The following is a 22,206-nucleotide window of genomic DNA, read 5'->3' as shown; positions in this document are numbered from 1 at the left end:
GGCCGGCGGGAAGCGCGCGTCCCCGCGATTGGCCGGAGCGCGCTGTCAATCCGAGCGGCCCCGCCCCCGGACCGCGGGCTGAGAGGCTGGGGGCGGGCGGGGGTCGACGCTGCTGCCGCCATTTTGGGCGTGGGCGGGAAAGGCGGCGCGGTGCGTCGTCCTGGGGCCGGGGCTTGTGTTCTGGTTCACCGCACCGAGATCCCTCGGCTGCCAGGGCTGCTTTTCCGTGCCCGGAGGAGTATGACCCTCACCAGGCAGCCGAATTGGAGGGAAGCGTACTCCTCACCAAGGTGTCCTCGGTGAAGCCGTGTTCGAGGCTTGGCTCGGGCACACCAGCGGCGCCGAAGTGGCCGCAGCCTGCGGTGCCTCCGTGCGAGGATAGCTCACGGCTGTCCTTCGTGAGCACGACTGCTCATACGCTGCCGGCCCGTGCGGTGTGGTTGGGTGTGTGTGTGGAGCCTTGTCTTGTGTGGGATGTTCGGGTGTGTGGAGCTGGACAGTCTGTGTGTGCTGACCCCCCACGCGCAGTGAGACCGGGCCTTGTAGTGCTGCTGGATGTGTTCGACCGGCTGTGGGTGTGTAGTAAATCTGATCCAGCCCGGAGTTGTTGAGCTGGCAATGTTTGCTTTCCAGGCGTGATGTGTTCCGGGTACATTGGACTCCTTTGTGTTCTCTGCAGAGTGCTCTGGTCATGCCTGTGCTCAGAAAATCCTGGACAGAAATATGTGAGAATATGTGAGCTGCAAAACTTCTAAATGTGAAGTGTTGGCAGGGGATTCTCTGCCACTCTGTTCATGTGGCTTGCAAGCTGCTCCACCTTCATCAGCCCTCACAGTTACAAGGACAGTTCACAGTAGTACCAGAAACCCTCTCTGAAAGAGCTTATGGTGTAATGGGGCTGTATATGCAGTACACACCTTCACACTCAGTAATTCAATTACCTGTCTTAGGTTTTGAGTTCTTTCCTGTTGGGGCCCAGGCTCATTCCTGAAAAGCTAGTCAGAATGGAAGGATACCTGCTATTAAAGATGCATTGCGTTCTAATCCAGCCTTTGCTACTGATAGGTGACATCTGTGGTGGAAAACTGTATAAAGTGATATTTAAGAGATACACAAAATACTACAAATATGAGGAAAATTGAACCATTCCTTAAGTACTGCTGTTTGGCATGTCATCTTTGGGTGAATCACTTTTTGGTACAAAATGGACTGGGGCAAACTTAATTGTTCAGAAAATAACATGTCTTCTCACTTAAAGAAAAGTTTGGCCAATTTTTTTGTTGACGTGATTATCTTTTGTCATGAAATAATATAATTTACTCACTAGGATTTCTTTTCTGTCTTCACGGAAGTTGGAAAGGTGCAAGTCTACTTCAGATATAATTTATGCATAGTCTTCTAGCTAAACATGGTTGAGCAAGAGTAGGTGAGCACAAGTAGACGACCTCAAGAGGTCCATCAACAATCCTGGGAATTCTGTGAATTTGATTCATGTAGCCAAGAAGAGATTACCGCAGTGTTCTATAACTGACTTCTTATTGTGCTTAAAATAGTATTTTGTATCTGCGAAAACAATGTAGAAAGTGGTTTTTCAGTGCAAATGTGGGAGCTCTTCAGACATACAGGTTTTGAAAGTTTTCTTCGTCAGATTTTTAAAGCAGAGATTAACAGTGGTAAAATTCCTTATGTAATTAGCTTTAAGTCTTCTATTGGATTTCATACAAAGACACATATGTGTCTTTTTTAAAGTCACGTGAACAGGACTATGCCTTCCATTTCAGATACAAGCAACTGAGTTCCAGAGTTTATTACTGCATCACATTGAATGACCAGGATTTTTCCATACGTCTTTCCGTAAGAACGTACTTTAGCGAAAGGTAATATGCAAGGAGATACATACTTTCCTCGTGAAATCAGGACTAAAGGCAGCACCTTTTTTGCTGCTCTTTGGTTGATTGTGGTTTTTTTCCATGAATTTGAGCTATGCAGAGTAAGTTTATATGCATGGAAAGATGCCACACTCACTTCTGCCAGTTCTGTGATTATGTAGCTCATGTAGCCTCTGCAGCCTCTTTGGATAGGGAAGCCGGTTTGTGTGTCAGTTTGAAAATCTTCTACCTCACTATTGGTCAAAAATACAGAATGAAGTCTAGTCATGTAAGCTAATATATTAACCTGTGGTACTGCCCAAGGTATTTTTAGGACTTAATTAATTCAGATATTTCAGCCAAATTCCTGCAGCCCAGTCTAAAGGCCATCTGAAGCTCAGTGTACCTTACAGCAGTAGCTCCAGGAAACATCCAGTTTTAGTAGATGCCATGTAGAAAACAAGACAAGGGTTGTTTTCTTTGGGTTATTTTTTTGCAGCACAGTGAAGATATTATACTTGCATTTGTCTGTGAAATTCATTTCTCTAGACCATGAATTAGTTTTGGTTAGATAATTTTAAGTACCTGTTGAAATGAATTGATACCATCAAGATTAGTTACTGTTAATCACAATTAGAATTACAGAGTTTCTGTGAGATTTTTATCATAACTAGGAAGTTGTTAGGATTTTTTCTTTGGGATATTTCCATATTAATCTAAATTTTGCATTAACCAAGGCAAGCTGTGAATTACAGGAGAGGATAGGAGTGGGCTAATGTTACAAAATTGGGTTGCCTGTTAAAAAACCTAAACCAGTTTAATATTGTGGGGAGCCGAGTCACTCTGTTAAGGACTTGTGAAGAATAAATGAATTATGATGCTTACATGATACGAGCTATGTAAAGAGAATGAAACATAGATGGTTGTAAGGTGTAGACAAAGAAGCCAGTGATTTCCATTTGCAGTAGAAGCCTCCCTCAATCCTCCGACTCTCATACAATACTACTCTTGTAATGCAGTTACTCCTGGGAAACAGGAGTGTGAAAGTCAATGTTTTCTGACACAAACTGTGCCTTAAATTTTTCTGCTCTTGTGGATTTTTTCATTTGCTTGTGGGTTTATTTGCTTGAGGAAAAAATGTGAAGAGATTTACAGAATAAATACTAGCTGATCATTTTTCAGAATAAAAAATGAAGTACTTTTCAGTGAATGGCTATCCTCATTCCAAGTGAAGTCTGCAATGATTAAATATTAAAATGATCCATGGTTTAAATTAATACAAAAATTTTTCAGGAGATTATTACAAAGATTAACATTTTTAATGTTTTAATACTCCTGTAGTTTATCAGTCATAGGGCCACTGAAACTGCTTTTAGTTAACAAACCTGATGATCCAATATATCATTGCAGTATTATGTACAGTGTAAATCTCGTAGCATAGTTGGTAGAGGAGATGAGGAAACACAAGGTATCTTATAGCTCTTTATTAATCAGGTTTATTCTTGAAGTATTTTTTGGCACACAAAGTGAACAGGTAACAATTTTTTTTCTTTAGAAAAGAAAATAAGAAGGAAGGATCCAGAAAAACTGTGGTGTTTGCTGTAGAAGAAGGAGCTCTTGTTTGATGTAATGACAAACATAGATAGTCACTGGTATGGCTACAGAAGAATAAAAAGTTCTTTTGTGTGTGTTTCCATGTAGGACTTGCATTAATGCAGCTTTAATGTTGCAGAATTATCTGCAACAGTGTGTGATTCCTGATACATTTTTATTCTTTAGAATTATGTTTGAAGGTCATGGGAAAATGTCATGGAATCCCAGGTGATTTTGTATCACTAGCTGCGCATAGATACCCTTGTAATTCAGTGGGTTGAATAAATACTTGAGGCATTCCTGACATGGACAGTGCTAATTCCTTTGTTTCTCATTTGTTTTGTGTTTTTTTAGCCACAGGGCTAAAAATCAGCATTAAGTTTGATTCCGTCTCTAAACACACTGCAGTGACAGTGGAGCTTTGCACAATACTTTTTATTGTATCTTGGGATTTTTTGCAGTTTTACATATGATAATTCATACATCATCAAAATATTGTTCATTCATGTGTTGTGATTGTTCTTGTCATCATCACTCACTATGTTTTACAGTCAAAAACGATGCAGAATTGGGAAGAAAGGCTGATGAATTAGGCAATGTAAATCCAGCAGTGTTTGTAAAGAAGCATGGGCGATAGGAAAGAAAGGGTACAGCAGAAATCCAGGACTAGATGTTGAGCTGGATAAATGGGGAAAGACTGTTCTGACAGCAGAAACTTATGGTGGAGAAGTCACTTACAGTTGAAAGGAGAAATGTGAGAGGGTAAAAGAGCAAATGTTGGCAGTAGGTTAGTGTTTGGCATGGTAGTGGAGAGTTAAAATCCAGAGGGCAAGCTGAAGCACACCATTTTCTACACAAGTTTGTTGCCACTTATTAATGCTGTTATTTCTAGTCTTAGATAAGACAACAAAATGAAAGTGGGGTTGCATTGTCTGTAGTTAGTTGCCTCTAGCCAGAAAGCTGAATTAATCCTCATATATTTCTATTGAAATAAAATAAATAGTGGAAAAAAATAATAACCTTTTATGTCATGAACTGTTTTTATATTGGGGAAACAGATTGGGTTGAAAATGTAGTAGATTTCGAAGTCTCGATTGTTTTCTCTCCGGCTGTGCTGTGTGGTGTAAATGAAGAAAAGGTTAAGTTTACCCATGATAATTCCCTCTCACATTTTCATTATCAATCAGCCTTTGTAGCTTTTTGTGCTTTTATCTATTGTGTTTTCATTGTAATCTTTACATATGAAGTTCTCAATTCTACAAACTCTTATGCTGAAATTTATTCACAAATGGCTCTGGCAGATGTACTCTGGAAGCCTTAAATGCTGTAGTTTAAGATGCTGCCAGCTGGTCGGTTCTCCCCACCCCTCAGATTGCAGTCTGTATGGAAGAGCTGGCAATACCTGCACCTCAGTTCACTTCCCTCGCCTGAACTCACATTTGTTTTAGGGTGCCTTGTGCTGAGCAGGCGCTGCGAATTGGGTCCTGGGCAGAGAACATAGCCCCTTTTGTTGTCCTTTCTTGTAGCCTCCTTAAGCCTGGCAGGAGATAAGCACCTGGGTTACCAACATCTTAAAGCCTCTCAGACACTCACAGCTTGTTGATGAGACTCCTCTGTAGTTTTAAGTTGAACATGTTTAAAACTTTCTTTTTCAAATTACCTGTATTTTCAGTTTGTCACTCTACCAAGTCCATGTGGAGGACATTTCTGTACTTGGCTTTACCATATCACCATCTCTAGATAAACTCTGACCCCATGGTTTTGTCTACTTTTAAAAGTGATCAAGCCTAAAAGATCTTTTCATGTAATGTGTATTACATAAAAATACATAAAAATTGTTCAGTAGGCTGTGTGTTGCTCTCATTGTGTGTGGAGCTGGTTACACTGCCTCCAGTTAAGATTGCATCACTTACTTTACTGCTAGCTAGACCAGTTTTGTATTATTTATGCTCTTGCCAAAAGGAAACAGTTAACCTGAAGCAGTGTATTACTTGTTTTGTTTTTGTGTCTTGGCTGTCAGACTGAATGCACACTATTTATCTAGCTAACATTTAAATTTGGTTAGGTCCTTGATTTACTGTTATTCAACTAAAATTTTAAAATTAGGACTGTACAGTAACAATAAAATGGATAAAGAACTGGTGAGCTGCCAGCACTCAGAAGTAATGGCTAGAGGCCACTGTCAATGGTTGAGAGCTTGTGGGGACTTCCCCCAGCATTTGCATCAGGTGTGATAAGCTTGCCATTTTGGTCAGTTGTCTGTGTGTAAACATACAGGCAATAATGGCAAATGGTGAATAGTTCAGTGATTTCTGGATTGATGAAGAAAGGATGAAGTTTAAAGCGTGGCTGAGATCATGGTAACATGAGTATGTTAGAATGCAGTTTGTGTGCGTGTGTTGAGGAACGAGGAATGCTGGATGTGTGTGCAGAATGGAAATATTTTATCTTGTAAAGCTGTGGCTGAGGGAAGACTTAGAGGTTTGTGGGGAAGGTCCTGTAGACAAAGGGGATTCAAGTGCAGGGCAGTGTCAAGAAGGGCTGGTACTGCCTAGGAGAGGAGGGGTAGGAGCATGTTAAGACCAGTGCTGGAGTGTTGCATCCAGTTTTATTTCTATGGAAAACATGTCCTGAAAAATTTGAAAGCATGATGAAGGTCCTGAAAGACACAGACTTACGTTCTGTTAGTAGAACTGCCCTTGATAGGTGGGTTTGAGATTGGGTTCAAGCTTGCTGTGGTGTTTCTGACCACACGTCTGCCTTCCCTCAGCGAGCTCTGTTAGCTCTCCCTTCCACCTGGTTGCTGCAGAGGCCCGCCTGTACTGTTTAGTGTTCTAGGCAAGGGGAAGCTGAATCTCTCTGAATTTGTCATTTCTTCCCTTTGCAGAGGACATGAAAAGCATTGTTTCTATTTTGTTGTATATATATGCAGCATGGAAAAGCTTTCTAGAATTTGTTTTTTCAACAAATTTGAGTATTATTTTAATGGAACTGCTAAGAATTGCAGCAACTAATAGTTTCCTGGTTTTTTTTTTTTTTTTGTTTTGTTTTGTTTTGTTTTGTTTGTTTTTTTGTTTCTGAGATCATAAAATGGTAAAAGCAAGGGTGGATGTTGCTTTCCTTGGATTTTTTTGACATGCTATTTAATTTATGAATGAATCTTTCTGTAATTTGGAGTGAAAAGGTTAATAAAGCGTTCTTAGATTGCTGCTTACTTTTTATTCTGGAAAATAGAATAATTTGAAAGCTTGGGTTATTTTGGTATCTTTGTTTATACAAAGGTAGAGACCAACAGGCTAAACAGGAAGGGTATTCTGGAAAAATTATTACAGAGACAAAACCTATAGAAAAAAACTTGAAACTATTTTCATTTTAAGTACACCAGTGGGGTTAAAGACTATGAATAACTTCTGTTAGAGTAACAGGTCATAATAATTTAAAGCTAAAGTTCCCAGCACACTTGCTAATATCTTTTATGGCTTTATTAAAATACATCTGAAATAATTTACAAAGCAAAGCTTCTGGGTGAATTCTTCCAGTTTTGCATGGGAAGAGTGCCTGTTTATCTTCATGCATGTTTATATAGAGCCATGGAAATTATGATGTAAATGTGAATGCTGTACTAAAACATAGCCATATATGCAGAATAAGGAATTCAAAGCACTTGTATTCTGTCATTTATTGCACACAAGTTACGTATATTGTATAGGCTTGGTTCAGTTCTGTATCCTGACCATAGAAGGACACTATAGAATATGTATGGTACCTTGAGGGGACCTTGAAGGGGAGGGAATAATGTGTGTAGGAAAAAGCTCAGGGCAATGGCTCTCTGACCAAACTTGTCTCTTTTTGGGTTTTGAGCCTTCACACTTAAACACTCGTTGCTGGAAAGAGTGAAGAGCTAGAAAGATGTTTCCCCTGTACTACGCTGTTAGACATTTTTATTTACTCACCTTATTGAAATAAATATATAGATCAGTGTGGAAACAACTGAGACAGCTTTAAAGCTGAGTGCATGGGATAAAGTCTTTTGAAAGGTAAAAGAGGAATCAACAGCTTCATTTTCAGAGTTGACCCAGCTCTTCTTAAACTTTTAGTTTCAGAGCTGTACAGCTGTTGATACAGTAGTGGCCAGACTGGGCAATTGGAGCAGGAAGAGAACAAACCTGCAGTTTCTTGTGATGTTGGTGTATTCTTAAGAAAACCAATCTGAACTCATTTTACTGTATGCTCTAGAAGGTTTTTTGTTGTCTTTCATCTACAAGGCTAGATTTCAGGCAGTGCATCCACCTTCTCCTAATAAAACTTCATGGCAGAAGCACACATTCTGCTTGACTGTAGCCAAAGGCATGTGCAAATCTGTAGAGCTGAGAGAGATGCACCCAGGAAGTTTGAGCAACTGGAGTGGTTTGTCACCTGCTGTTTCATCTCAGGCTAGGTTCCTGATGAAATGATCACAAACTGCTTTTCAAATTACATCTTTTAGCAGACTTATAATTATTCTATTTGTAAGTGGTTTGTGGTATAGGAATCTCTCATCAGAGGTATCTTTTAGGCCAGAAAAGGCCAACCTTTAACACATCAGAATCTAGGATCTTAAAAAAATGTGCCATCTCCTAAAGCAGCCACTCATCAAAATGTGTTCAATTTTGTACTTCACCAGTATTTTTATAGTAACTAGAATTTTACTCAGACTGAATGACTCGCAACATCCAAAGGAATACTTTAATGTGTTTGTCTCAGTGTCATCCTTTCTTTTGGCATTCTTCTGGACAATGAATCTGGAAGCAAAATCTCTTCCTTATGACATGCCTGCATGCTGTTTAGGAGCAGAGAGAAGAGACGGGGATGCAGTCTCCTCCCACCCCATTCCCATTAGTGGGAAGAGCCATGAAAAGAGCCCAATCAGACATTTGCACAAATGGTTGCATCCAAAATCTTCAGATGTTCACATGATGTTCTACTATTTCAACTGATACTTTCCTGCTGGTTGATGATTTTTCATTTTGCTGTGTTTCTTCCCATCTGTGCATCACAATTTTTTCTGCCTTAAAATGAGGCAAGGAAACAGTTTACCAGATTTTCTGATGGTTATCAAAGCTTATTTTTCCATTGGATGCATATAAAGGTTTTAGCCTGATTTTGATCCATTCCTTTAATTCAATCTTTGTTCAAGGTTCAGATTGTAGATAGATATCAATGATCTTATATTCCCCTTTTTGCCCAAATACAATATAAAGTTCCCAAAGAGATGGTATCATGTAAGCTATTACTTTATTCTTTATCCTATAAATCATTGCCTTTAATGGGATCTCTAGGTAGTTTTCAGGAGAGCCAAGTCTTGAGCAATTTAGATAAAATCTGCAGAGAGTGTGCTTGCCCTGTTGCTTTGAACTACTTTGGAAGCTACTGAGCTGATGTTATTTACACCGTATTAAACTTTTCACCCAGTTATGGCCTAATCCTTCAAAACTAGTAGAGTAGGACTTACTTGGCTTTGAAAATGCTGCTGCTAACATCTATGGGTCTGTGTTCACTAAACCTGACTATTAAGCTCATTATTAAGTGTTGTAAGGCTGAACTTTACATTTTATCTGTTAACACTAAGTTAGCTACTGGTTATCTATTGGTTTTTGTCTCGGTTTTAAAGAAAAAAAGTACAAAAAAAGATATATTGTGTTAAGACTGAAATGCATGCCAGCTTTATGTTCTGGTCTTTGTGGGTAAAATCTGCATCTGGATGCTGTCCTGTGCCATGTGTTCTAGGAAGACCCTGCTTGACCAGGGATGTTGGACCAGATAACCCACGATGGTCTCTTCCAACCTGACTGATTCTGTGATTACTCTATCTTTAATCAGCTGTTGAATAATGGAGGAAAAGATAAATACCAAACTCATCAAATTTAAACTCTATACTTCATGTTTCTTTTGCCTGGTGACTAGAATAGGTAATTTTTTTTTAAAGCTGAGTTGCTTTACTGAATGCCTAATACAGCATGTGAAACAAAAAAAATGGCATTAAACTATTTTTTCTTCATTTATAAATCAGTCTCTTTAATACTTACTGAGCTGCAGTAGCTTGAGAGAAAGGAAGAAAATGCACATTTGTTCTGAATGCTGGATGGAAAGATTACCCTTTAAGTCCTTTTGAACACCAGGTTTAGTAATGGAGCTAATAATTCAGTTTTGCTGAAGTGTTACGACTAGGTTTATGTGGAATGAAGTATTATTTGCTGCTGTCATTTGTAGCGTGCTTTCAACTCTTGCAAGCTTGCTCAGGGTAAGAAGGGAAGCAATCATTAGGCTATAAACGTGGTAACCAGTTCCAGCAATTACTGTGACTTGAAGTTATGTGATGGGACATTGTGTTATACTACAGTGAAATAGGTTACAGAAGGGCACTGTCTGCCTCCCAGCTTTGTGCCTGCATGGCTTATTTGTGGCTGTTTTCTCTTCTGGTTTTCAGTTAAGTTAATTTTATTTGCCGAGAGTTGGATTTCTGCTTGAATGATAGATATATTCAAGGAAAATAGGTATCAATATTAGAATTAATGGAGCAAAATTAAGCTCAGACTTAGCCTCATATACTTTAAAAAGGGTTTTTTTTAATAAACAGCAAGGGAGTGTGAAAAGAAAGGAAAAAATCCAGCAGTTTTGTTTTGATATATTAGTTCAAAAAAACTGTTTCAGTTTTTAAATAATTCCCTCAGAAAGCTTGGATTTTTAGTAGTCTTACAATAAGGCAAGTGAAAAGAAAGGCACTGTAGAAACAAAACCATGATACAATATATATACAAAAGCATGATAGCATGATCAATATGAAATTATTACTTGTTCCAATTTGTGTGTGTGTGTGAATAACTTTAGAAGTTACAAGATTTATTTTCATGAAGGTCATTGTCCTATTTTGCAATATTGAAAACTTTGTAAAACACTGTCCTCTGGATGGTTGAAAACTGTAGTTTAAGATGGACGTACTAAACGGAAGGATAATCCCTAAATACTTCTTCTCACTTGAGGAAGAAATCAGAATTTCATTTCCATCAAAAATGAGCCTAAGCTTGAAAATACACAAATGAGAAATTAACAAATGTATATAATTAAAGCATTCAGGCTTATAGCAAGCTATAGCTTGTGGCAGTACCAGGGAAGAAGTAACATTTAGGAAAAATAGAATTTTTGTCGGTTCTGAAAACTAAAGAGGGGATAATAGAGGGCTTAATTTCTCATTTAAAGAAGGGAAAGAAGCCACTCTTCCCTTGCTGTAATACAATGCCCTAGGAGGGCAAAACAGAATCTCTGAGGTTTTGGAGTAAGACTTCAGTAAAACCACATGGGACTCTATTAAATTTAAGAATGTGAAGTGCTTAGGCAGACTAAGCTGATTTTGAAATTTAAGGTCTATGACCTCTAGCTTTATACCTGTTATTTAAATTAGTCCCTAGTTTATGAAAGGAAATGAGTGCTGAAGGGGTATGTGGTGGGGATCAAAGAGGGAGTAAAATTGCTCGGATTTAACTGAACTGCAAAAGTGTCCACTGCTGATGATTCAATTACTGAGTCAGAGCAAATAATTGTTTCTTGTTGTTGCTCTTGACTCGATGAACTTTTGAGGCAGAGATCATGTACTTCACTATGTTTTGTGTGGTGGTGGTGGAGATGTCCTCCTTATACCTCGTGCCACAGAGGTGTCTGTACAGCATCTGCAGGTGCTCCCGTGAAAGCCGTATCCATCCTTGGCAGATGCGCCTCTAGGCATTGGGGTGGTCTGGATGTCAGTTCTCTTTCTACCCTTTTTTGCTCTGATTTCTACCATAGTCCCATGTCCTTCCCACTCCCCCCAAAAATGTTTAGACAGATTCTGTTATTTTGAAGAATGTTATTCTGAAATACTGCATATGGTGTCATTTATTGTGTAATTTTCCCTTTTAGCAGAGATTACTCTTCCCTCTGTGAAGTACTACATTTTGAACTGTGTGGCAAGGCAGAAATGAACCATGTGCGTGTTTTTTTCTTTCATGAACTTCTTTAAGGATATTTTCTTGACACATCAGTGCCATCTTAGTTTCACAAAAATGGGGGAAAAAAGTTCCTCTTTGAATGTTTGGAATTTTAAATTTGTTCAGATGAGGATTTGTCTTCATATTAAATTGAATATGTGTTTCACACATGCTATAGCTCTACTTGTCACTGAAGTAAGTAGGGAATCTTGTTCTGAAGATATAGCATCCTAATAATGAAAATTCAATGTAAGGTGCATAGAATCACTACAGTTAGGAATATTCTGCAAAATTTCATACTTTTTTTTACATCAATAACACCAATTGCTAAATAGATCTCTTCTGTGTAAGTAGTGCTTTTATAAGTGTGTTTTGGCCTAGTACATATTCATGCTGTAGAAGCAGAGACAAACTGTACTCTCCTGGGAATGGAAGGAACCTTTTAACATTTTTAATAGCCTGTTTTTTGCATAAGAAAGCAATTTTACATAAATTTTAAGTTCTTTTAAAAAATCTTATTCAGGTTTTGCCACCCTTGAAATTTTCACTGTTCTCCTATCTATGAGTACATTTAAGGATAATCTTTTCAACTCTTCAGATGTTTAAAAACATTTTATGTTTAGGAAAAGCATGTTGACTGTTCACTGGAGGAGAAAATGCAAATATTTGGGTGTAAACAATCCCACCAAAATTTAGGCACTCTGAAGAGGTTTGGGAACGTAACAAGAAAGCAAGATTGCCAGAGGTGATTTGGATTCCTTTCCATTACATTTCTTTCTTCACTCATTGCAAAGGGAGTGGAGATGGCCTGCTGTGTTGTTTGTGTGTCTCAGTTGTGTTCCTGAAATTTAGTACAACTAATCCGGGTTGTTGATGAAATTAGTTTTTCAGAATATGTTGCCTTAGGATTTTGAAACATCCATGAGAATATGCTGAAAATTCCTATGAAGCTGTTTATTACTTTCGTTAAATAAATGCAGAGCTAATTTCATGGGGTTTGTAGGTTCTGTATAGCTAACAAACAATAGAGCAGCTCCTTTCCCTGGAGTGCAGAGGGTACTAATGGGAAATAACAATGTATGTTTTACTCCTAGTGCTTACATGAAGCTATGAAACAGCTTGATATATGCCCGAGTAAAGGTTGTAGTCCCTATATGGTTTGAATCTTGGGATGTGGTACAGTGTTTGTTGTCCTTGTGTAGAAAGTTGAAATTATTTTAATATCTGTTCTGACTGGAGTTATAGATCCTGTGTTTTTGATTAATTTTCCTAAATTTCATTAAATTTAATTCACCTGTGCTCTTTTCAAGGCTAAATTAAGTAAAGAAGTATTACATTCCTTTTATTAACAGAAAAATAAATAAACCCCCAAATAAAGCAGAGAGAGATTATTCAAGAAGCACCATGGGCAGGGTACTCTTTCCTTTGAAATAATAGTCTCATTCTTTGAGAGAGACTTTCCAGAGGAATGGAAGACTACTGTAAGATTTACCTAAAGAATATGAATGTATTTTGTTTTCCGTTTCGTTAAGTTTTTTTTAAGGTGGTAGTAGTAGTAATAAAGATTTTTAAATTCTTTCTCCTGGCTACAGTATGGTTAAATAATTAATCTACATTATTTTACCAATTCTGGCTTCAGGCTACATCCACTGCTGTGTAGACAGACCTTAGTTATTGTACTTCAGCAGTAAAACAAAAAAGCCAATTAAAATAACCAGCAGCAACAGTTTCCAAAATACCTACATGCAGATGGCTTCCCACTTTAAATGTAGTGCTACCAGTTCTTTGGGATAACGTGATGTTTGCAGAGGATCTGATGTTCTCCTTGACTTTTACCTGAGGTGGATAAAAGGCTATTTTTGCTCTCTTGTAACTTGTAAATATTTTAATATCCATTGGTTATTAAACTATCAGGTATGGAGTTAACTGGGAGAAGACCAGTTCTGTCAGTGATATCAGTAAGTTTTCACAGCATCTTTGAATCATATTAAAAACTACTTGGTTTATGAGTTCAAATGATCAATCTGCATTACATCCAACAAAATGAACAAAAAAGGAGTTATTTTTAGGGTAGATACCTATTTGCAATTAAAGATGAGGAACTTCTGCATATATACAGATGCTGAAGACTGGGTCCAGTAGCTTTACATTCTGTAGTGGTTCTTTCCTGTCCTGAAGTTTTACTTGCTTTTCTCTCAGCTGACTAACCATATTTCAGTTACAAACCCAGTTATTTCATTGGTGATTTCTTTAATGTGCCCACTGTTAATATTTAGGCCACCTACTGTTGAAGAGTGCAGACATGCTATCAAGTATCACTGCTAAGAAAGTTTGTACACATGCAGATAGGCAGGTCTTTTCAGTGTTCACTGGTTTATACTTTTAAGACTTACCACTGTTATTAATCATTGGTGTATTGCACCAATAATGTAGAAAGTGCAATCGCTGTATGTATAGATCCTATTCTTATTTTTTATTAGTATTCCTAAAGTCATTCATAGTAAGTTTCTATTTCATTAAAGTAGTTGCTGGAATTTATTTTTTAAGTGGCATAGAAAATGCTATGTATACATCAAGAACAGTGAATTGGGATTTAAAGTGTAGCCAGACCTTGAATGGACATTTAGGACTCATTTTAATCTCACAGAATGCTATTGACATTTAGAGGTGATAATAGGCAATATATTATGTGTTTTAATTACTATCAGCCACTGCTTAGGAGTAAAAGAAGGGAAGAATAAAATCTTATGTTTTTCTGAGTGTGCACACTTTCAAAGGTGAATTACTAGAGGGGAAGCCAAAGGGGGTGACAAAATAGTGAAGGGTACCACAAAAACAAATATGTCTTTTAATCTTGTAGTATCTCTGAAGCAGAAGTAAACAAAAAATCATTCTTTGGGGCCTCGCTTTGTTTTCTTAAAACCATCTTTTATAAAAGCTTGAAAGTTGAGGATGGCTCACTTTCCCTTCATATTATCTGAAATTACTTTTCAAATATTTTGAATAGCCAGTAAAAGGAGCAGTAACGAGCTCCTTTACATGTTTTTTTAAATGGTTATGTAATCATTAAAACTCCAGGGACTTGAAGGCTGCTTGGGATGCATGCAGCACACCATGCTGCCTATCCCTTTGGTTTGGCAAAGAAATATAGGAGAAGCCAGATCCTCCATTTGCTGATGTCAGAAGCAGCAAAGTGTTCAGACACCTGAATGTAAATTTCTTTTATAGTAAAGATGACCAACTATTGTAGGATGACCACTGCTATTTTAAATGGGGAGAATTAGTTTTGTGACTCACAAAGGTTTCAGGCTTTTTCTTTATCGAGAAATGGTTAGAAAGTTGCATTGAAAACCTACAGCAAGGTTCATAAATAATAAATAGTACCTCTTATTAATCCATATTTTAGTTTAAATCTGGCTCATGGCAAGTTGCCTCCTTGGGGAATGTGGGATTCTTTACAAAAGAAGGTGATGAGCCATAGTCCCTAAGGAATTAAATTTTGAAAACAATCTCAATTTCGTACATGCTAATATAGTTCTGTTATTCCCTTTCCACATCTATCACAACACATTCTAAATTGTGGCTGATCTTCTATGCAAATAGCTGTCTTATTAGTCACTGGCTCTGTGTGCCAATGTCTCCATGGGTTTCTCAGGCATTTGCTATCTAACCATCAAAGCAGTGGAAATGAGTGAGGATTACTGCATCCCTTTGAAGAACAAAGAGGACTCGAGGTTCTAGATGTGAGAGTCGGTGACACTGAGCCACGTGGGCAAATGCGTGTATCTCTGTGGCTCATATTAAGTCAGGAAATAATTTTTGCCTGTGTTTTCTTCTTGTGTTTTATTGGCATTGCTAAAACTGCAAACATCTTTCACAGCTGATGTTTTGTTATAAACCATTAGTAGACTATGGAAATTGCAAAAGGCAAGTCAAAACAGTCTCTTAACAGTGGCAGAAAAAAGCCAAGAACTAGTTTTGCAGTGCAAAAATGTATCTGTTACTTCCTCAGTTAGCTGAAAGTTCAAACAATACTTTTATTTTCCATTCTAATTATTATGATGTGAATGTTATGAAATACAACCCAGTTTAGAGAATTTCTCTGAAGCACAGTAGAGGGGGAAACTCAACCCAGTGGATTACGATTCACTGCTTACGTGTTTTACATAAAGCAGGGAGTATTCTCTGAATTCAACCAAAGTAATGTATGGAAAAATTAGAACACTATAATTGAATTTTCAGTTCAGTTTAAAAATTAATGGCACTCTTCTGTACCTTGCTATTATTCCTGAATACATTTTAACAAAAGTTGCTGACTTTGGAGTATGCAAGTTCATTTTATGCCCTGTGTCCCACACGTGAAATTGAGGAGCCTGGATTTGTCACTTGACATTAAATGCCAGTAGTTCCTATAGAATAAATAAATATAAAATAATAAACTTCGTGGTTTTAAAATGCACAAATAACTGGTGGGTGTCATTTTTGCAACTGTATTTTAAATCGTGTTTGAAGCTATGGAGAAAATGGTGAATGCATTAAGTTTGGGATGCTGGCAGTAGTGTTCAGCAGTGCCGTGGCATGCTTTTTGGGTCATGATTTGGCATCTCAGTGTCTTCCAGGGCTGCACTTCCCAGAAAGCGTGCCTTGGCAGCAACCAGGGAAGCTCGTCTTGCTGTAGCACAGCTGGTTATGCCTAACAGAAAAATACAACTCTTGCAGATACTCCACAGCCATATGTGCACAATCTGCACATGGTTTGTGGCTACCCAGGATGATTCAGCCAAAGTTTGCCCTTGGCACAGTGCTCTCCAGGGCCATTTGGAAAAAGGCAGGGGTTGGCTGCTGTGTGTCTTCTGTTCTTGAACAGTAAATCTGACACTTCTTGAAAATGTCAGTCTTCTCATGAGTGTGGGTGTTGATGTTGGGACTCTTGTGTCATACAGGCAGTCAGATGGTGGGGCTTATCATCACTGTGGTGAGTAATGTCTTCAGCCCAGCCGAAATGGTTTGATCCCAGTGTTTTGAGTGTGACTGTAACAGCCAGTTATTTCTTAACTAGGGAAAAAGAGGTGAAATGAGCATGTTTGTAGAATCTGCCACTTGAGTGGCAGCCCTGTGAAGGGATGAATATGAAACCATAAGGTTTTGCATGTTAAAAGATACATCACGAATTTGTTAGAGCACTATTCAGATGATGCTTGTTCAGTTACATGAATGGTGTGGAAGCATCAATATAACAGAAAGACCATCTTTGTATGGATGATAGTGCAGTTCCTTGTGCAATCCTAGTGTCACCTTGTGAGGAGGTGTGCAACATGACTGTGCAACATGAGAAGCCCATTCAAGAGTTAGGATGGTTGTTATTTAAATGCAGTGAAGGTGATTTAAACTATCAATACCATGGCTAAGAAGTATAAAATGCACACAGCCCCAGCTCTCAGTTTTTGTTCTCCACTTCCTTTTCATTCACAGGTATCTAGAGCCCATGGCAGGAAGGCAGGAGAGTGTGGGGTTGCTGTGTTTTAGGTATCTGCTCCTCCCTTTTCTCAAGATGGCTGGAGGGCTGTGTCTGCAGGTGGGTCTCCGGAGCAATTTCACCTGTGAAAGCACACATGCCTAGTCCTGCCTTTGACTCCTGTGTGTGCTATAAATGTATTTGCCAATAATGGGAGCAACTCACAATACTACATTCATTCCCTGGTTTACTAAAGAAATAAATTATATAGAAATGTAATTCAATGGTACCAAATGCTGAATTACAGTGCAATCAGTTTAAATCCTTTCTTTTTTCTTTATTCAAACTAACAGGCATTCTGTAATGTTAATAACCCATGCAATGGAGAAAAAGGTATGTTTAGAATGTATCTAATAGTCTTCAGAATAGTGATGATTAACTCCAGTGTTTCATTGTACTCTGGGAAGGCTTATGTCTTTGTGTATAATCATGTAAATGTTGCTTGTTACCATTTTTCTGATGTTATAAGCAATTGATTTAGTTGGTAATTTATTTAGGAATAATGTTGTGGTTTTTGTTTTGGTTTTTTTTTTTTCTGATACTGACAGTGATTTTTGGATTGAAAACAATGGGTAGAAAAGATGCCTCTACATCAAGGACTCCTGTTGACCAATACAGGAAACAAATAGGTAAGAGTTTGAAAGAAAAGTTTGTGTGCTTAAAAAAAAACCCTACTTTTTTTTTTTTTTCCCCGCAGCAATTCCCACTAGTGTAACAAAATGTAGCATTCCTATTCAAAAACTTCATTTTCTACATGCTGTTGAGTAATTCATTCAGCTTTATGAAGACAGTATTTTGAGTGACTTTAGATAAAGTATATGCTCTGTGTTTGGGTACACTAGTGAAATACTGTAGTGAAGTGGTTTCACAATGTTTCTGAACTGGTTGAACTTTCCTGATTTTCCTGTTTGTCTCTAATTTCATATATGGGCATTTCTAACAAGATACTTTCCTCATTCATAACAATTTTTGATACACTGAACAGACTTTTGCATTGTATAACTACATTTATTCTTACACTAATGGATATTTTGAATATATTAATTTCTTTTCTTAGGATTTTTTCTGTCCCTACCTACTACATATGTAGGTAACATGTATACAAAGTATGTACATGCACACATGTACCTTCACATAGATACTTAGATAGCAAACTCAAATCCCTCTTTCTTTGCTTAAATGCAAAGGTGAGTTATTTTTGAAATCCATATATGAGGATTCTGTCTCTGTATGTTAAATAATATAAAATTCACAGTATTTTAAAAGTTTGTATATAAAATGAAATACCTTAACCTGCAGTCAGTTATTTAAGTAAATTACTTTTACAGTTGCTAAGCACACACATCTGTTTAAGTATGCAGAGAACAACAATTGTCTGGGGAAAAAAAAAAGTTGTTTGGAATGTGCATTCTCATGGTGAAAGAACTAGGATTATGTGAGCAGTCGTATTTTTGTCATGTCTTAATTTTTTTAGTGCTGCCTGATTATTTTAATGTAACTGTTTTAGTGGTCTTTTCAACTTCTCATCAAGTTGTAAGTAAGGGATTATTTTGTATTTAATTTGGTTTAGATAGCTATGGAGTGGTCTATGTTTCCTAATCTTGGGTAGTTTGTGTGGCTGATTTCCTTGGCTCATTCTATGAGAAACATAGCTGAAAGCTTGTGAGTGCCTTTATGGATGAGAAGCAGATACAATAGAAAAATGTTTAAAAATATGAACTCTCTGCTTTTGGGTTTTTAGGTTTTGTGTAGAAAACCTTGCAACGAAACTGTTGCCCAGTAGAAAGTGACACCACAAATATTTCACCCAAACGTGTTTGGTGAGAAACGGGAGCCCTGCAGCTTCTTTTTGGGACAACTCATCCTATGTAACTGGGTGCTTGGATAGAGGATGATTGTAGCAGTTTTTTGGCATTTTCTCCACTTATTTTTTGTCATGGTCACTTGTTTTTCAACCACCACCTTTAGAGTTGCTTTTTTTGGTTTTTTGTGAACACTTTCAGGTGACCATGGTTGGAGTTGTTTTTTGAAATCTTCTGCAGAGTGAAAGAGTGGTGACCAGCAGGACCCCTGGAGAGACCAGGGCAGGTATAAAGCTTCATTTAAGTAGGAGGCTCAATACCTCCCACTCTTGCACAACTTGTGCTGTTTCTTGCACATGACTACTGTGTGACACTGTTACACTTCTCAAAGCTGTGAGATGCCAGGACTGATCAGCTGTGCCTTGAGCAGGGGAGAGGACACTGTACTATAGCAAGGCATTAGGAGTATTTGTACTGGGGCCCAGCACTCAGAGGGATCCTGTTATGTTGCTGACTTGACAGTTTTGGCCTGGTGTGTTGTCTGAACAATTTGGCACCTTCCCTGTTACACTACAGCAGCATCATCCATTGGGTACTGCAAAATATAGAGGGGGTTCATAATAAGCTCGTTTTCTTTAGACATGATACATTGCTCTTAACTTGGCAAAAGCAAGTGTTAAAAATTATTGTAGGGAAGAATCTCATGCTGGCAGGCAAATAAACTATATAACCTAGGAGGTGTTTCTGTGATTGTGATATTCCTTAGAGGATGGAGAACAAGAACTAAAATAGACTGTGCTCTGCTTTTTGATGATGATTGTTTCAGTTCCCACTCTGGTCATTCACTGATACAGCTATAGAGTTTGCCAATGGAAATTAGTTCTCTGAACTTAATGAATATAAGAGGGAGAGTTTGATTGGTTTTATACTTAAGTGTTGCAGGTGTGTTTGAGTTTTATGTGTAAGCATTTTGGGCTATCTTTAGGCATGGTAGCGGAGCTTAGTGGAGCTCTCTAGTCTCATTAGTGAGCCCTCTAGTCTCATTATGCCTTTAGGTGTATTATAGGACAAATAGGTGTATTATTGACAAATACTGCCCACTATTGCCCTCATGAATATGAAAGTTGGGGGTTTTTTTGTCATTACTGATTTTTTTTGTTCTTATATAGTTTTGCGTAACTGGTAATAATTCCTCCATTTGTCATAGGATGGTTAAGGTTGACAGGGACCAGTGGAGATCATCTCATCCATCTGCCCTCCTCAAGCAGGGCCACCTAGAGCTGGTTGCCCAGAACAATGTTCAGATGGCTTTTAAGTTTCTCCAAGGTTAGGAACTTCACAACCTCTCTTCCTGTGTTTGATTATCCTCAAAGTAAAAGGTTTTTTTCTTATGTGTTTCTGTGTGGGCCCATTGCTTCTAGTCCTGTGACAGGGCAGCACTGAGAAGAGCCTGGCTCTGTCCTCTTTGCACCCTCCCTTCAAGTATTTATATACACTGATGAAGTCCTTGAGCCTACTCTTCTCCTTTGTAAACACTCTCAGATCTCTCAGCCTTTCCTCATGGGAGAGATGGCTCTAGATCCTTCATTTTAACTCCTCTTGACTCTTCTTGGCCTGATTTCACTCAGGTACTTATTAGAAATTATACAGAAAGAATTTATTTTGTTTTTAAACACATTCATCCATTAAAACTTAGATTTGACAACTTAGGTACTTTTGCAGGGATGTTTTAGTGTGAAGCTGTTCAACAGATGATCCTTCAGAATACAGAATGCCCTAATGCTCCAGGTTCATTTGTTTTGGAGATGGACATTTCATCACCCTTTTTGAGGTAGATTATATCTAGAAACAGTAAAGAAAGAGAGGCTGCACAGGACTTGTCTTTAAAAAAATTAATTTATCAAATGCATTTAAAGCTCAAAATCCATGCTTGGAGTGATTGCCGGCCTTCTTTTCCAGGCATTTGGTGTCTATGGATTGTTGAAAACATTATGATAGATGCTGGCTGAACAGCTATCTCCTGCTGACTAATGGTGTGATGTTATTTTTTAGCTTACAACTTAGTGTTTTCTAGCCTTGCTGGATAGAAGGTAACCAGATTGAAATGCTTTTCATACCTTTTTTTTGATGGAAAATGGCAGCCTTCAAGGAACAACATGTCACGAAGTCATATCAACTTCAACACAATTTTCAGTTAGATGTTGAGTGGAGTAATTTGAAATAAAACCAGATTTTTAATTTCATTTTGTTCCAAGCTTTCTGTTTTGTGCTGAGTTTCCATACGGCATGCCACATGTTTGCCCTGTGCCATGGTTCAAGTTCCTGTTGATTACTTCAGTTTAGCCGTTTGCCTTTTTCTCTTCTCCAGGAGAACAGGATCACTTGTGTCTTGTTTGCCTCTGTGCCGCTAGCTGTTGCTATTTGCTTCAGTAGCATTTTCAGGGGATTCCCCCAGCACAGAGATTGATACTGCTCTTCTCTGTCAGCTGGCTTTCAGCCATCTCTCCTGCCACCAGCCAAAATTTGTCTGTAGTGCCACTTGAGCTAGTGCTCCAGTATCTGACAGTGGCACTGCCTTCTCAGGGGGGAGCAGAGGCAATCTTTTAGTTATCAGAGAAAACTGGCAGTGGCTTCATGAAGCCTATCCCCGAGTGGACAGGGGACAACCACATCAGCCTCTTCAAACTGGCTTCAGCTGTGCCTGGAGGAGGGCGGATGGCACCAAGGGAATCTCTCCCTGTTCAAATCTCCATGAGCAGCCAAGGCTGTGGAAGACACATGAGGAAAAGTAATGTTAACACTTCTTATTCATCTCTGGCTCACATACCCAAATATATACCTGTAGTGCAGCAGTAAACAGGGCAGCTCTTCTGCAGAGTGTTTCCTTCTCCCTGCTGCTGTTTGTGCTGCTGTGCTTAATTTGCTGGAATCTAAGGAAAGGTGTGAGGCAGTATGCATCCTTCCGCATTTATGCAGCTTTGCTCCACAAATGCTGTGAAACTAGCAACAGGTTTTGTACCATATTTGCTTTGTTTACTGTTATGTGTGCTTTAAGTTCCCAGAACAATTCCACATGTATATTTTCCATCCTTCTTCATCTGGTGTGTCGCTTGCTCGGCATGGAAGCCGCAGGATTTGTGGGTAGTGTTCATGACTTGTGTGATTGTGGGATCCTAAGCAGGCATACTGAGAGGATTATAGTATAACTAAAACCTGGTCTACAAATCAGGAATAGACATACTTTTGGCTGCCATTACTATTGTGTTGCTCTAGCATAATTTTTCATGGGGAGAGGTTGTTTGCCAATCATTCAACCTTCAATTTGTAGACTCAAAGGTCTGCCTATTGTCTGCTCTGTATCTCCTGGCTTGCCAGCTTGGTCTTTTAGGAGCTGGATCTTATATAGGCATAGCCCAGGGGTTCTTTGG

At 38.4% G+C, this 22,206-nt stretch overlaps 1 protein-coding gene across 5 annotated transcripts in view; it reads left to right on the top strand.

Annotated features, from left to right (window-relative positions):
- TRIQK (triple QxxK/R motif containing) overlaps positions 1 to 22,206 on the top strand; it is a 61,124-nt gene that overhangs the window by 588 nt on the left and 38,330 nt on the right. Inside the window, exons 1-4 of one of the 5 annotated variants that reach the window (XM_042036015.1) lie at positions 120 to 290; positions 16,934 to 17,036; positions 17,270 to 17,309; positions 17,525 to 17,605. In XM_042036015.1, the coding sequence (XP_041891949.1) occupies positions 241 to 290; positions 16,934 to 17,036; positions 17,270 to 17,309; positions 17,525 to 17,605 (274 nt within the window). In that variant the 5' untranslated portion in view covers positions 120 to 240. Of the gene's footprint in view, positions 1 to 119; positions 291 to 10,149; positions 17,037 to 17,269; positions 17,310 to 17,524; positions 17,606 to 22,206 lie in introns of those variants that run through there. The other 4 variants (XM_042036016.1, XM_042036020.1, XM_042036019.1 and 1 more) reach the window with 4 other exon arrangements.

Source organism: Corvus kubaryi, unplaced genomic scaffold, assembly GCF_017639235.1.
Source record: "Corvus kubaryi isolate FWS band 111438036 unplaced genomic scaffold, C.kubaryi_AGA036_p1.0 37385, whole genome shotgun sequence".
In the NCBI taxonomy this organism is placed as follows: domain Eukaryota; kingdom Metazoa; phylum Chordata; class Aves; order Passeriformes; family Corvidae; genus Corvus; species Corvus kubaryi.
This window is presented reverse-complemented; position numbering and strand designations above follow the sequence as displayed.